The 16638-nt window shown below is 44.3% G+C and overlaps 1 protein-coding gene across 9 annotated transcripts in view; it reads right to left on the minus strand.

Moving 5' to 3' along the window:
• LOC119863665 (neurabin-1-like) overlaps positions 1–14448 on the minus strand; it is an 89375-nt gene extending 74927 nt beyond the window's left edge. For 2 of the 9 annotated variants that reach the window (XR_006277994.1, XR_006277995.1), the window contains exons 1-3: positions 14049–14208; positions 11321–13174; positions 263–395 (exon numbers count right to left, since the gene is read on the minus strand). Coding sequence is in view for 7 of the 9 variants with exons in the window: in XM_043505286.1 (XP_043361221.1) it covers positions 263–395; positions 11321–12922 (1735 nt within the window). In the remaining 2 variants the exon portion in view is untranslated. Of the gene's footprint in view, positions 1–262; positions 396–11320; positions 13175–13575; positions 13827–13897 lie in introns of those variants that run through there. The other 7 variants (XM_043505289.1, XM_043505285.1, XM_043505286.1 and 4 more) reach the window with 6 other exon arrangements.
• Positions 14449–16638: the final 2190 nt, after the last annotated feature.

Here is a 16638-nt window from a genome sequence, read left to right on the forward strand (position 1 = left end):
ACGAAGACTTATGTACTTTATGCATTATGGGTCAGATCCTCAGGCTGGTGTAAATTGTCAAACCTCAATTGGACTGTAACTGAGCTACAACAATTTACAATAAATACTGAATTCAGTGAAATTATTCTGATGTAAAGTAAAGCATGTGCACAAGTCTTTCAAGGATCGAGGCCTAAACATAATAGAAATACACCTTCAAATAGCTTCAGCCTGTATAAGAAAATTCATTTTCACAAGCAATTATTTGACATTTAACTTGCACCTTTTTCAATTTCCACAGGAAACACTTCCATTTTTTCCACCCTCTTCTCTAGTTCATACTCTGCTGATGCTGCCACAGGGTCAACCTCTTCATTACGTCTATCATAATCTTCATTTGAGTAAGTACTGAAAACCTTAGAAAGATAAGAGATCTTATTTTAGTGCAGTTTTGACTCAAACATGAGTATCAAAAAGAAAGCCAACCTAACTAGTTCATTGTCCTACACACTCAACTGAGAAATAATAAAGAGGTTGCAGGATTTCATTTTCAAATCACATACATAGGATAGGTTTCAGAGGGGATAATATTTAGAAGTGTCAAGCCAAATACTTCAGCACCTTTTTACTTGGATACGAAACAAATATGCACCAGAATTCACTGAGGCATACTTCTCTCCTCTTAGATAACTAGGGAATGCTGTTATAGAGCCTTTATAAGATGGCTATAAAAAAAAAATAGAGCATAATCTGCCAATCACTTTGTGCTACGAACAGATGCAGTTGCAAGAGATTCAAACTGTCTCCCAGAAAAAGGAAATACCATGTTACATACATTACTATATTTAGTAATCACTGAAGCTGAATGTTTGTTAAAAATAAAGTGGTAATAATAAACACTAATGAATAACCAGGACTAAGATGGCACACCAGAAAGGAGAAGAAATAAATACTATATTGACAGTGGTTTTTATTTATAATGAATGAAAATGTTCATGCTTAAATATATAGTTTTATGCTAAAAAAATCAAGGTATAAGGTTATGAGGAGGATCAGTCCCTGGCAACAGGGGAGGCCATCCCGCTGCTGAAACAGTTCCTGCCTGGGGAGGGCTACCACACTCCTGGCTGATGAGTGAGTAAGGCAATGACAGCGGAACTGCAGAGGTCCCCCTGCATGGCTGTGGGGCCAGTAACACACAATCCTTGCAGGCACAAGGTGTGGGGGAGGCTGCGGTCTTGGCGAGGTAGAGCAGAGAACTCCAGCCAGGACCACCAAGCCTCCAGCCGCAGCAGAGGCCACTCTGCTGCTGAATGGCTCCTGCCTGGAGATAGAGCCATTCAGCAGCAGAGTGGCATCCCCTGCAGCTTAGGGCTCCTCCTCCAAGTTCTGATCTGGGAGTCGTTCCTCTGCTTGCCAAGACCGCAGTCTTCTCCACACTTTGTGCCTGCAAGGATTGGGTGTCACCGGCCTCGCTCTCTCTCACTCCAGTGACAGGGATTGCAGAGAGCTCCCTGCACAGGCCTAGGGACACCCAATCACTGCAGGCGCAAGGTGTGTTGGGGAAGTTGTTCTCATTGTTACCGATGGATTTTTTCGTTGATTTCAGTGTGTCAGCCGAAATCAACGTTTATGAACATCTACTGACTTAATCTAATCCTGCCAAGCCTATACCACACTGCCAAGTTCTAGCCACTTCTACGCCTTTAGTTCAAAGGTAGATTACATCAATATTGGTCCAAAGACAAAAAAATAGTGACTTAAACTTGTTTTTCCTAAGTGTTTGTTTCCACCAGTGTGGATTCTGGGATCTGTCTAGCTAGATCATCCAGATAGGGAAAAAGGTACTAAAATGACTGGCCAGAAACAGTAAAGAAGAGCGAGATAGAAAAAGGAAAAATAAATCGTAGCAGGCTTGGCCTGAGGAGTGAGGCAGTAGTGAGCTAGAACCAGTTGCTGATTCTCATTTTCTCTTTCTGCCTTCTCATCAGCTGCTGTGGAGTGCTCTCTGAGGCTCAGGAAGAATCAGTCAGTCCAAGGAAGTATCCTGCTCTTCCTTGGACTCCCACATCCCAGAAGGGAAGTTAACATAGGAGCAACCAGAGGTACTCGCTCCTCCCTTCCTGCAATTCAGAAGATGTCTAGCACAGGAGCTGATGGGCAGCAGGAAGGCTCAGACAGCTCCCAGCTCTATCAATGCTACTTTGGGGATTACAGGGAAGGCAGTGTACCATAATTGTATGGCTAATTTAAATGGTTCCATTTTTTAATCCGTCGTGGCTCAGGTAACTTTTTCAATTAATAATCAAATAGAAGGTTTTCTTCGGTTTCAGAGTAGCAGCCGTGTTAGTCTGTATTCGCAAAAAGAAAAGGAGTACTTGTGGCACCTTAGAGACTAACAAATTTATTAGAGCATAAGCTTTCGTGAGCTACAGCTCACTTCATCGGATGCATTTGGTGGAAAAAACAGAGGAGAGATTTATATACACACACACAGAGAACATGAAACAATGGGTTTATCATACACACTGTAAGGAGAGTGAGCACTTAAGATAAGCCATCACCAACAGCAGGGGGGGGGGAAGGAGGAAAACCTTTCATGATGACAAGCAGGTAGGCTAATTCCAGCAGTTAACAAGAATATCAGAGGAACAGTGGGGGGGTGGGGTGGGGGGGAGAAATACCATGGGGAAATAGTTTTACTTTGTGTAATGACTCATCCATTCCCAGTCTCTATTCAAGCCTAAAGTTAATTGTATCCAGTTTGCAAATTAATTCCAATTCAGCAGTCTCTCGTTGGAGTCTGTTTTTGAAGCTTTTTTGTTGAAGGATAGCCACTCTTAGGTCTGTAATCGAGTGACCAGAGAGATTGAAGTGTTCTCCAACTGGTTTTTGAATGTTATAATTCTTGACGTCTGATTTGTGTCCATTCATTCTTTTACGTAGAGACTGTCCAGTTTGGCCAATGTACATGGCAGAGGGGCATTGCTGGCACATGATGGCATATATCACATTGGTAGATGCGCAGGTGAACGAGCCTCTGATAGTGTGGCTGATGTGATTAGGCCCTATGATGGTATCCCCTGAATAGATGTGTGGACAGAGTTGGCAACGGGCTTTGTTGCAAGGATAGGTTCCTGGGTTAGTGGTTCTGTTGTGTGGTGTGTGGTTGCTGGTGAGTATTTGCTTCAGATTGGGGGGCTGTCTGTAAGCAAGGACTGGTCTGTCTCCCAAGATCTGAGAGAGCGATGGATCGTCCTTCAGGATAGGTTGTAGATCCTTGATGATGCGTTGGAGAGGTTTTAGTTGGGGGCTGAAGGTGACGGCTAGTGGCGTTCTGTTGTTTTCTTTGTTGGGCCTGTCCTGTAGTAGGTGACTTCTGGGTACTCTTCTGGCTCTGTCAATCTGTTTCTTCACTTCAGCAGGTGGGTATTGTAGTTGTAGGAATGCATGATAGAGATCTTGTAGGTGTTTGTCTCTGTCTGAGGGGTTGGAGCAAATGCGGTTATATCGTAGCGCTTGGCTGTAGACAATAGATCGAGTGGTATGATCTGGATGAAAGCTAGAGGCATGTAGGTAGGAATAGCGGTCAGTAGGTTTCCGATATAGGCTGGTGTTTATGTGACCATCGCTTATTAGCACCGTAGTGTCCAGGAAGTGGATCTCTTGTGTGGACTGGTCCAGGCTGAGGTTGATGGTGGGATGGAAATTGTTGAAATCATGGTGGAATTCCTCAAGAGCTTCTTTTCCATGGGTCCAGATGATGAAGATATCGTCAATGTAGCGCAAGTAGAGTAGGGGCATTAGGGGACGAGAGCTGAGGAAGCGTTGTTCTAAGTCAGCCATAAAAATGTTGGCATACTGTGGGGTTTTCTTCTTAACACAGCTTACTCCTGGAGGAATTCTGGGCCAAAAAATTTTAAAAATCTGCAAATTTTATTTGTCAAAATAACACTTTATAATCATGCCCATTTCAATTATTTTGGTAATTTATTTCAAAATACCTATCAGCAACTATGTCTAACAGAAACAAAAACATTCCTCCAAGAGTAGAGTTAAGGAAACCACTACAACCACCAGTTCCTGTTTTTCTGCCCCCTCCCCGCCAGAGCCCAGCCCAGACACTCATATGTGCCCCTATCTTCCAGAGCCCAGACACCCACAACCCTTCTCCCCAGAGCCCAGCCACCTGACACCCCTCCAGCCCAGACACTCGCACGCACCCCCTCTCCCAGAACCCAGCTGCAGGGAACCCCGATCCCAGGCATTCGTACATGCCCCCTACTCCTCAGAGCCCAGCCACAGGGCACCCCCCTTGCCCCTCCCCAGCCCAGACACTCGCATATGTCCCCTACTTCCCAGAGCCCATCCATGGGGCATCTCCTAGCCCAGACACTCACACACTTCCCCCTCCCCATCCAGCTGTGGGGCCTCCCCAGCCAGACACTCGCACCCTCCCCCCAGCTCCCGAGAGCCAGTGATCGACAAAGGGGAAACAGCCTGATGCTAGGTCCCGGGCTTTCCTGTAAACTTGCTCCTTCCTTCAGGGTGTGCTGGGAACTACAGCTGCTGGGAACCCTCCAGCTCCCTCCCCGGCAAGACTCTTTTACTTGAGAAGCAAGCTCTGTGGGTCCAGTGCCCCCTGGTGACAGTCAGCAGCTCTGCAGCCCATTTGGGGAGGTGGGAGAGGAAAGGGAAGGAAATTCTGCACGCAATATTAATTTCTGTGCAAATTCTGCATTGTGCAGTGGCGTAGAATTCCCCCAGGACTAACAGTTGCCCTGAAGAGCCAAAAGTGGCTTATGCGCCACAGATTAGACACTAATTCTCTAGAACAGCAGCCATAATAGCTAAGCAATTTAATGATCAGATTTTCAAGAGCACAAACATTAACAAGAAGCATGTACATGAAGTATAAACGTGTCCGTTTTTATCTAGTGTACACAACCTCAGGGGAAACTCCAACCTTCAGTCTTCACTTCTATGCAACTGAAAAGCATTAATGGCTTTACACAGCCAAATTCATAATGTTCAAGACATTATTAAAACGCAGTTATGATCAGAACCCTGGTTGTGTTTTGTAGGGCTGCAGTTAGAATGAACTCAACATGCTTTTTTTTTGGTTTTGCTTTGTTTTAAGAACAGAATGGCTTTTCATCATATAACCCTACTTTAAGATGACAATTTGGTCGTAGGACATATACACAGATGCAGAAGAAATCTTTCTAGTTCTTAAGCCTGAGAACTGCAATCCTTTATTTTGGATGTCTTCTAAACCCAAATATCAGTTGAAATACAGTAGCAGAGCCCCCTAACAATAATTGTTCTATGAATGTCAAGACGGTTAGTGAACCCAAAGCTTCCATATATGCATTTTTTAAGGAAACAAAGATGGAAAATTGCCATATTTCTCTATAATTGTCAGTGATTGGAATGTTTACCCTTGAAGTTAAGTTATTTAAGTTATTTCAAATCCACTGCAACAGAACCATAAGTGTTGCACAAGAGATTCCACAGTCTACAACAAACTCAAGTGGATTGAAAAAAAAAATCATAAAGGGAAAGACAAAAACCACGGTGGAAGCCACAGGCTACCCTCAGTTAAGATGGCCTTCCCAAAATGGCCACCATCTGCCATCATTCTTAATGTGACTGAGGCCACAGGCTGACCTGAGCAGATACTGCCACAGCCTCCCATTTTCCCCAGCATGAATGAAGCCAAGCTGTCTACAGTGTTAGCCCCTGTGACAATCATCATAAATACAATATTGCTGAGCAGTAAGGTTAAGAAACAAAAATTCTTACAAGGATTCTCAGCTAACTGGAATTAGTTACAGATTACATGGAGAGTCTCAACATCACCTTTAGCTTCTTATTGTCTTGTCTTCCCTACTCTGAAGAAAATTTTACACTTGTCCAAGGGGTCTTGAAATATTAATTAATCCACCATAATACCTAGTTTTACAAGTATACTATCAAAGTTTGTTCCTTATGATATACAGCTACTACTTTTTTTAGTCTCACCTCCTCATTAAAGCAACAGCATAATCTAGGTAAATAATTTCCTCCCCACACTAAAAAAATAGAAGTTTTCTTTCTCACATGGCTACTTTCATAATTTACACTTAAGTTACTTTTTTAATGTAGTTAAACCTTTGAATAAGCACATTAATCCTTAGGTTATGTCTACACTACAGCTTATGTTGGCAGAATTTATGCCGCTCGCAGGTGTGAATAAACACATAAGCAACATAACGATGCATCATGATGCATCTGAAGAATTTTTTTATCCACAAAAACTTATGCCCAAATAAGTCTGTTAGTCTTCAAGGTGCACTGAACTCCTTGTTGTTTTTATAAGAAACATAAGTTACCCCATCTTATGTCATTCTAGACAGTGCTATGTCAGTGGGAGAGCGTCTCCCGCTGACATAGCTTCTGCCGCTTGAAGAGTGAGTTTTCTTATGCCCACAGGAGAGCTCTCTCCCATCAGCATAGAGCGCCTTCACCAGATGCACTGCAGCTGGATCAATGCAGCTGTGCCGTTGCAGTGCTGTATGTGTAGACATGCTCTAAGTTACTATACTGAAACATTGAGAAAGAGGCACTTTTAGGACTGATCAGATCAGTGCCACCTCTTAAGTACAAAACCCAGATTCCACACCAACCCAATTCTTGAACTTCTACTTCAAATTAGCTTTTGCCCCACTAAGTTATGCTCCTCTATGGCTGTTTCAATGGGTGTACACCCTTTCCCAGACAAGGCAGCAAGCTCTCATCCCACCTACTGTCAGCAGCTACTGTAGCATTGACTCTGGGTTCAGCTTTGTGCCAAAAGTCCCAAGAATCTGATGAAAGCACATATCATCCACTGCTGCTTCCAGGGCTGAGGAAAAGAAAGCAGCAGGAAGAGACTGCTCATACCAAGGAGGCTGACTGGGAAAAACGGTTTGTGTTAGTAGGAAGCAAAGCCGAGAGACTCACTGCATGTAAGGTTTCTCAGGTCAGCCCCTTCAACCAGCAAATCCAGCCCTCCTCCCTGGCACATTGCTTCAGTGACTTTACCAAAACCCAGGATCAAGTCTAAGATTGTCCAAAAGGATCATATGAGGTGGTAGAAAGAGGACAGAAGTCAAAGCATTTGTGAGAAGAATGGACATTCCACTGCCAAAAAATGAAACCTCTCAGGCTTCAAAACAACAAATGCTGAAGTGTTGACACAGCAAGTGTCAGATTAAAGTATTTCTTTCCATCCTGTTAAGTTAAGATCTCACTGGAAGAGAAGGTCCTCCGATACGGTTAGGACCAAAACAGGATTTTAAAAAGTAGGTATGGAAACTTCTAAAATAAAAAAACCTTATGTATACAAAAACATTTTAATTGCAGTTTATCACATTCAGAAAAATGAATCCCATGCTGGAAAATAATTTAGATGTCTTTAATGTAACACAGGTTAGGTGATAAAATATATTCTGTATTAATTCACAGCTATTCATATAGTTCAAGAAAGTTAACCTCAAAATTTTTAAGAAAAGACTAAGTTGTTCATAACTTTGAATACTCAATCCTGAATTTTGCTCACTTTTCAGTCTGTTTCTAGATATAAATATTAAGAACTTTGACTATTAATAATTTGCTAAATCAATGATACAAAAAAATGAGTACATCACCTATGAATTATGCAACAATAGATTTTATACATCTTTTAAGTTTAAAATTGCACTCATCACATAATTTATTTTTACAACTACAGTTCTTATCTAAACTGACTAACTCAGAACACCAAGAGGAAAAAAAACCAAAGGGCACACAAGAAATTCAAACTCACTTAAGTTATCCCTCAGAAAACACCACATCCTCCTTGTCAAACAAAGATGAAAGAATACTCTTAGCTACTGCTGTTATCTTTTGGAATCCTCAGTCTCTCCAGCATTGCAGCAGGACTCAAAACTGTGAACCCCTGAAAAGACATAGACACTGCTTCCAAAGAGTCCTATAAGGGCCGCCCTTTACTACTACCACTTCCATCACCAGAATCTCTACTGTCCAGGCTGAGTAGCTCTTATCCATATCCAACTTGATTAAAAATAGGAAAATACAAACATGTTATTCCATGCAGGTGCAATAAGGTGACAGAGAGCTAAGTGTCATCATTATACTGCCATTGCAACTCAAACCATCTCATGATTTTCCTTAGTAACTTCACAAATACTCCGAATAGGAGAGATAATAGAACAAACAGGTGGTATTCAACATCATCCTAAAAGCAGATGAGCAATCGCTCAATACCACCTACCTTCTGCGATGTCAGAGGAAAAAGTCAAGTCACTCACTCAATACCCTGTATTTCATAGATTCATAGATACTAAGGTCAGAAGGGACCATTCTGATCATCTAGTCCGACCTCCTACACAACGCAGGCCACAGAATCTCACCCACCCACTCGAGTTCAAGTGCTTGGCCCAAGGAGGAAGATCCCTAGGTTCAACAGAGAATGCATCCCTAAATTAAAAAAGGAAGGAACTGGTGTCCATGGCAGTAAGCCGGTCTTCCAATCAAAGGGGACACTGCAACTGTCAATGTCTATGGGGACCTGCTACACAAAGCTGTGGGAGCCCCATACATAAGAAAGCTTACTACTGGAAATGCTGGTGCAGTCAGCAAGGAAGCATTACACTCCAATATTATTTTGTCAGGTTGCTGTGAGAATGGCTATCGAGCTCAACTCTCCACTCACCCTGGACCCAGTTAAAGACTTCTGCTTTCTGCGTGTCAGAGCTTTCTACCTGGAAGCAGAAAAGGTTAAAGCTCACTTTCAATGAAGATCTGGACAAGGAATTACAAGAAGCGTTTTCTGATTCTTTTAGATTTGTCTGATGTTTACCTCAGACAGAAGAGCCTACTGCAGAAGGATTTGAACTCATAGGGTCTCTAAAAATAGCATTAAACACAAATTATCAAATTTAGGTGTTCGCTTGAAGACATCAACTTTAAAGCAATTTTCAGCTTTAGAAAAAAAAATTAATACAAATGTTCTGAAAACATATGTTCTACAAAGGGAGCTCAGAGCCTACTGTGGGGAGAAAGGGGGGAAGTGAACAAAATGACTGGTTCTTTGCTGGGGAAGATGGAGAGAGGTGGCCTTCCTTACTGATAGATTGGCAGTTAAACACACCTAAACTCCATAAAAAGAAAAGGAGTACCTGTGGCCACAGACATCAAAATGCAGTAGGGCTTGAAAAATCCACTCACCTAGGGGAAAGATTCCTACTACTTGACAGCATCTGCAGAATCTATGCTTTTATTTAAAAACACCTCTAACCTTCCTGGCTGAGAAGATAATCCTCCAAGCTTAAATTCAGCATAAACTAATGCAATGTTGGCTTCCTAAGTCCTCACACAGCTACAGTGCCTCTTCTGCTGCTCAGAATTTTGTTAGTTTCACTGTTGAGCATAGGGAACTGAACAGCACAGTAAAAAGTGATCTGAGTAAGATCAGTTTCATGCTACTGTTGTTTGAGAAACTCTGAACAGTACAGCCAGGCACTCAAGCTATTTCCCCTCCCCAAAAAGAGAGGATGAGAAGCAGTAAAGACTACCCCCTCCCCATCATTCCTCTCTCCACACCCACAAAGCAATGGGATGAGACTGCAGAACAGAGAGAGAATGCGTCTCTCTTCAAAACATCCAGAGTATGCATTTTGGGATGCTTCAAATTTATCAGCTATCTACAAGCCAGAGGCTATGGAATAAGACTGAGGCTTTGGAAGGGGGGAGGGGGAAACAGTAAAGCTATTCTCCTTGCAGCCACCAGAAAGCTAAAAGAGGGGAAGAGCAGCAGACATGACATAGGGATGGCCACAGCTAAAAATAAGATATTGGAGGGAGACGGCCAGGGCTCACAGGTGGCACCAAACGTTCTCTCTCTCAGGTACTTGGCTGGCTGGTTCTTGCTCACATGCTCAAGGTCTAACTGATCACCATATATAGGGTTGGAAGAAATTTTTCTCCAGGCTATTCTGGCAGTGACATTTCGATTTTTTGCCCTCCTCTGCAGCATATGGGTGTGCATCACTTGCCAGGATTTTCTGAGTGTATCACACTGCATCATTCCCTTGCCACCGCGAGGGTCTCAGGCACTGGTGCACCTCAGCCCCTCCTATTCTCTGCCTGTGGCACATAATAGACTAGTCTCCAGCTAGTTGTAAAACCTTGATCTAATTTTGGCTGTTGAGCTTTGAGTGTGGGTGCTGGGTGATACACAGTTCATCAGACTAGATGATCTGGTGGTCCCTTCTGGCCTTAGTCATAGAGTGTATGAGAAACAATCAGTTCAATTTGCTAACTTCAGATAATACTCCCTCTGTTTAATAAATCAGCTTTAAATGCAAAACAGGTTTTGATAAATGTATTTTTTTAATATATATCCAACATATTTAAGGTAGTTTTGTTTAACTAATGCATAATTTTAAAATGCTCTTTTTGTGCATTTTAATTGAATTCTAATTTCCATCCAAATACAGCTTAACACAAATGACAAGTATAAAAAACAAAACAAAATTATTTTTCCTTCACAGACAACACAGTTCAATGCTGGAGTTTAACTAGGATCAAGCCAAGTATTAACTCTGTACCTGAGCCATGCTACTGCCCTGCAATCTACTGCAGCAGAATAGGTTTCGGAACATGATTAGAATAGTTTTATCTAATAGATTGATAGCACACAACCATGTCTTAGCCATGTTGGGAAACTATGCTGTAATTCCTATTGTGGAGGACCCCATAGACTAGACCCTTTTTAGGTCCCACAGTTCAAAAGGAGGGAAAGCAAGCCCTAACAAGGTAAAAATCATGGCTATAACATAGATGAAATCCTTATCCCCTGAATAATATCATCTAATAGAGAAAAGTATGCTGAATAATCATCCACACCCCTTGCATTTAAAGTACAGCTGGAATAACTCAGGTGGAGAGAGGGCTGAAATCCTGAAGAATTTTGCAATGAACTGTTAGAGGTGAGCATAAACTTTCGTGAGCTACAGCATGTAGCTTACGAAAGCTTATGCTCAAATAAATTTGTTAGTCTCTAAGGTGCCACAAGTACTCCTTTTCTTTTTGCAAATACAGACTAACACGGCTGCTACTCTGAAACCTGTTAGAGGTGGTAATTCTTGTTCAGAACTCTATTCAATATTGCTTTATTTTGCAATTTAATCTAAAACAGTAAGAAATATAAACACCATTTTTGGAAGTTCTAAAAGGCACATAATCAAAATGGACTTCCTGTATGGTTAAGAACATGTTTAGAAACAAAGCAAAACATCATTATGACATACTTTACCTTGATAGGGGCTGTTGAAAACTTGACTCTTCTGTCTGGCTCAGTATCTTCCTCTTCAGATAGCCCAGGAAACTCCTCATAATCACTGTCATAGGTATACTCCTCTTCCCCCTCCAATGTTTCTTTACCTTCAGGGCCCTGGTTTTCAGACTCCATGTCCCTGTCATCATCAAAACCTGCATTCTCTATTCCAAAAGCACTGACAGAAAATGCAATGAACTTCTCTCTCTGATTTTCCACCATATGCTCCTCCTCTTCAATGTCCCCCTCCTGTTCTAGATTGTCCAGAACCTGTGTGATAAGAACTTCCTTCAGAGACACCACCTCTCTTATTTCTTTCTGACTGTGCTCAGTGCATGCCATAACCTCTTCCAGTCCTCCAAATGAATGATTGTGTTCCCCATGAAAAACACTATCTTTCCTCAAAGTATCTTCTTTTTTACCTGAGGTTTCTTTTTGCACTGCAACCAGTTCAGCCTGAACCATCTCTACCTGGGAGACCTGTGGGGAGGCACTGTCCGCTAACCTCTTGGCCACCTTATCAGATGTGTTGTTCACATCCAGCTGGCCCCTCCCAGGAGCCACTTGCTCCCTTGTATGCACTTCTTCAGGTGACTGGTTCAGCTCATCCCTGCTGCTACTACTGAGACAAACAGGCTCTTTGGGGCATGGGCTCTCCTCTGTGCATCCTTGAATAGCAGCAGGTGACTCACAGCTATAGGGGAGCACATACCCTTGACTTGGGGTGCTCTCACTTTTGTAAATTTCTTTGGATTCTTCAGTGTCACTGTCACCAAGAAAACTTTCCAGCCTCCTAGAAATTGGTCCTGCATTCAAGGAGGAGGATCTCGGGCCACAAATGAGATGCTGCTGCCTGTGCTCATCATTGCCTTGACTTTCAGCTCTTTCCAGGGCTAGGTGAGGGATCACATCTATATTGAAATTAAAATGATCCACCACACTGCTGCAGTCAGAAGAGGCTGAACCACGTCTCGTCTTATCTTCACTTCTTTCACATTTGCTGGGAGAATATCTGTCCACCGAGCTCCCCTGCTTTATGTTCCTCTCGAAAAGTTTCCTGGTCTCAGAAAACTTTTCTGCCAGGGCAGCTTTGTCCAGATCTCCCTCATCTTTGCTGCGGATGATTTTGTCACCCGTGGAAGACACAAGCAGTGGGTCCAGAGGGCTGCAGCAGGGGCTGATATTAAGGAGGTTATTTTTTTGGACATTGTGGAAAGATGGGCTGCTGGGAGAAGGTACAAGATCAGTTGGTACTGCCCTGCTGATGATCTTGGCCTCAGTGGGGGAGCTACTTTCACACAGTGGTGTGGCAGAGGAGCCCCCCATCTGCAGGAACATGTTTTTGATCTTGTGTACTCTGTTGCCGTAGGTGGCAGCTCTGCCACGGCTAAGTGGGTCATTCCCCCCTCCACTGGAGGAGGTGTTCAGCTTCTGTTGGGGGCCCACTTTGTTGGAAGCATTTTCAGGGATGTTTACTCCATCAAAGGAGCACTTGATGGCATGGAAATCAGATTTATAAGTATTTCTGTGTGGAGAAGCGCTTCTCAGAGTCCTTTCCCCTTTGCCTTCAGTTTTCATCATGGTCAGAAACAGAGACCCTCACTCTGGGCAAAGAATGTGGAGGAAAATCCAGGCCACCAACAGCCTCTGCCACCCCCACACTGCCTAGATATGATCCTGTTGTGGCTTGGAGAGGATGAGACTTGAAAAGCAGCCTCTAGCTGGGTTATTCTTCCATGCTCACATTGAAATGAGCTATGGGAGAGAGATCAAGACATATCTGGATAGATAGGCTATTAAATCCACTGCTGATCATGGTATCCAGAAAGCCATCTGCAGAGAGAGAGAGAGAAAGAATAATTTAATTTACTTGGGACCTCATCAGCTCCCCAGGGCTCCAAATGGAATTTCCCACGCTGAGGAAGGGCAAGAACTAAGCCCATTGTGTCCCCTTTCCCTGCAAGGAAAGAGTAGATGAAGTCCTCTAAATACTTGCCCTGCCTATGCATAACCTGAAGTGCAGCGCCAGACTTGCACTCAGTGTGACTCTCACTCCATGCCCTCCCGGGGTGCCACGGCCCACCCCCCCGCCCTCCACAGCACGGCACGGCACGGCACGGCACGGCTCGGCTTCGCCTCCCACGGGCCACCCCATGTCCTACGGGGCGGCCAAAGCCAACCCGCCCCGGCGCTAGTCTCCCCCCGGCTGCCGGGGGACACGCTGGCTAACCCACCCCGCTCCACTCTGAGCAGCGGCGGCCAGCCTGGCCCCTCCCGTGAGCCGGCCCCGCGGCGGGGCGTCCCGGGGGCGCGGCGCTGCCGGACTCGCTCCCGCGCCGCAGCCGGCCCCGGCCGCCCCACGCCCCACCGGGCGCCTCCGCGCTGCCCGGAAGAGAAAAACCATAAGTTTCGGCCCCGAGCTGGAGCGTCCCAGGAGAGCGAGTCCCCCGAGGAGGAGCCGCCTCCCGCCGGGCTGGGAGCCCGAGGAGCCGCCGGGACTCGTGGGGCGGGAGCCCGGCTCACCACAGAGCCGACCCCTGCCTCCCAGCGCCTCGCCCCAAACTTTCCAGCCCCGCTGGGGGCGAGGGGTGCTGCCGGGCTCCCTCCCCTCAGCTCTCCCGGCCGCCCAGCGGCCGCACGCACGGCGCCGTCGTTACCCACCGCCAGGCAGCCGCAGCCCGAACTCCTCTCCCCACCCCCAGAGCACCGGCCGCATCACGCCCGCCCGACTCGCTCCGCCCGGCGCCCCCTCCGCCCCTGTGTGTGGCGCCCGCGCGCTCTCACACAAAGACTGGCGCGTCGAGCCCCAGCCCGAGCCTATTCCGCTCCACACTGGGTGGGGGGAAGAGGGGGTGGCGAGAGAAGCTCCTCCTCCGCTGGGATATACCACACTGGGATAAGGGCTGGGTGGGGATGATACCATCTGGGGCAGGGGAGCAGAGCGCTCGTGTGTCTAGGTTCACTCTGCTCCCGGCGGCTGAGACGAGCCTTCAGCCCTATGGATTATTCTCTCCGATCTGTGGTTTCCCCTCCCAAAGTAGCCGATATAGGGCCCGCTCCTGGGAGCCAGCAGCTCCCATTTCCACTGAAGCCAATGGGCCTGCTTCCGAGAGGTGTGGATGAGCCGCAAGCTCCCGTTGAACGCATCGGGCCAGGTGATCAGCGCGTCTCGGATTTCCCCTATAATTCCTGAACTGAAGCAAAAACCATTTCAAAAAGAAAAGGAGGACTTGTGGCACCTTAGAGACTCACAAATTTATTAGAGCATAAGCTTCGTGAGCTACAGCTCACTTCATCGGATGCATTAACTTTTAAAATAAGTTTCCGGGCCCCTCGCAAAAAAGCATCTTGGTACTCTGCACTAGGGCTGTTTTACAGAGTTGGAAGGGATGGTTGTGCCCCCAAACTTTTTTGGGATACAACAGGACGGAGCCCCAATCCTCCAAGCTGCTTCCTACAGACGCAGGTGTCTCCTTGCAGGATTGCAGGCATGGAGCCAAGAAAAATAATTTTTTAAACACAAATAATGATGTTTTACCTAAAAAGAGTCAGTTCGCCTAAAATAAACACAGACAGAGTTGCTGTCAACTCTGGAGATGTTTGGGGGTTTGCTGAAAGTCCAGCTCCCAAAGTTATGTGACAATCTTAACTTTCATTTAAAAAAAAATCCAGCCTTCCTGGTTGCCGCAGGGAAAATGTTGAACATTGAATCAGAAAAGCAAAGGAAAAAGAAATGATTTTTTTTAAAATCTCACGATTTTTTGAATATGAAGGGCTGACAAAATTGTAAACACCAAAAATCAGAAAAGTAAATATCAGAATCCAAATATTGTATAATTATCACTCAGGTAGGCCCCATTGACTTCAATAACTTAATAGAGTTGGATCAAGCTATTCAGAGGAGAATGGAAGGAATGGAGTGAGAGTGGAAGGAATGGAGTGGGAGGTTTAATAGGAAAATTCTTCTAGCCACGTTATGCACACCGTTAACTGAGAGCATAAAACCAAAAATGGGCCATTTTGTGTTTGGAATAATATTGCAATATACATGGCCGGTAAGTGTACACCTGTTGCTGATTTCCTCAGAGTTAAATATGCTAATAACGGCTTTCTTCACTCTCTGGGCAGATCATGGCTTGCTGTACATATCTGAGACTGCACATGGAAGTAAATGAGTTTAAAACACTCTTTTACTCTTCCCTGCAGGCTATCTATAAGTGGATTACAGTGTAGGAGGAGCTGCAATCTCTGAGGGACTGCTACTACTGTTAGACAATTCTACATAAATAATATTGCATATATCAATTCTGTCTTCAAGTACACACAGGCAACACCAGTGACTTCAGCCTGGTTGCCTGGATGTAGTTAAGGGGAAAATCTGGCCTATTGTCGCTTCCTCGAATAGACATTCACATATGAAAAAAGAAAAGGAGTACTTGTGGCACCTTAGAGACTAACAAATTATTTGAGCATAAGCTTTCGTGAGCTACAGCTCACTTCATCGGATGCTAAGGTGCCACAAGTACTCCTTTTCTTTTTGCGAATACAGACTAACACGACTGCTACTCTGAAACCTGTCACATATGAAAGCACACTAAGGAGCCAGAAGAGCCTTTAAAGAACCAAAAAGCACTTAGTATCAGTGACTGAGACAATACTGAAAGATTGATAGAGCTGGTCAGAACCCAGATTCTTGTTCTGTGGGCAATTCCTTTTTTGTTGGTTGGTTTTCGGTTTTTGAATTGGAACAAAAATGCAAAATTCCCAAGGACTGGAAATTCTAAAAGTTAATTTTGGGAAATCAAACAACATCATTTCAACCTTATCAATAATTAGCTTTGTATTACATTATATTTATATTTATTCATTATTTATTCCTGCGTGACATTTTCATTTCATTGAATCATCATTTTCCAATGGAAAACTGTTCCATCAGAACAATTTTGATAAGATGAGTACTTCTCAGCTGACTTCCCATTGGCTTTAGTGGGAATTAAAATGCCCAGAATATCTAGGATTTAGTCCTAAAACCATAAAGCAGTTTCTAATCTGTCTTAATAATAGTTTAGCAGCAGTAAAAATAACACTAATATTTAAACAAGATGTTTCTTAATATTTAAATAGATGTTAAACTTTAAAATTTTTCTTCCAATAATAAGCAGAGTGGAAATTAGTTCACAGTCTCTTCCATTGTTTTTTACACATTGCGAATGTCAAAAATCATAGAATCATAGGACTATCAGGGCTGGAAGGGAACTCAGGAGGCCATCTAGTCCAACCCCCCTGCTCAAAGCATG

Source organism: Dermochelys coriacea, chromosome 11 (assembly GCF_009764565.3).
Source record: "Dermochelys coriacea isolate rDerCor1 chromosome 11, rDerCor1.pri.v4, whole genome shotgun sequence".
NCBI lineage: Eukaryota > Metazoa > Chordata > Testudines > Dermochelyidae > Dermochelys > Dermochelys coriacea.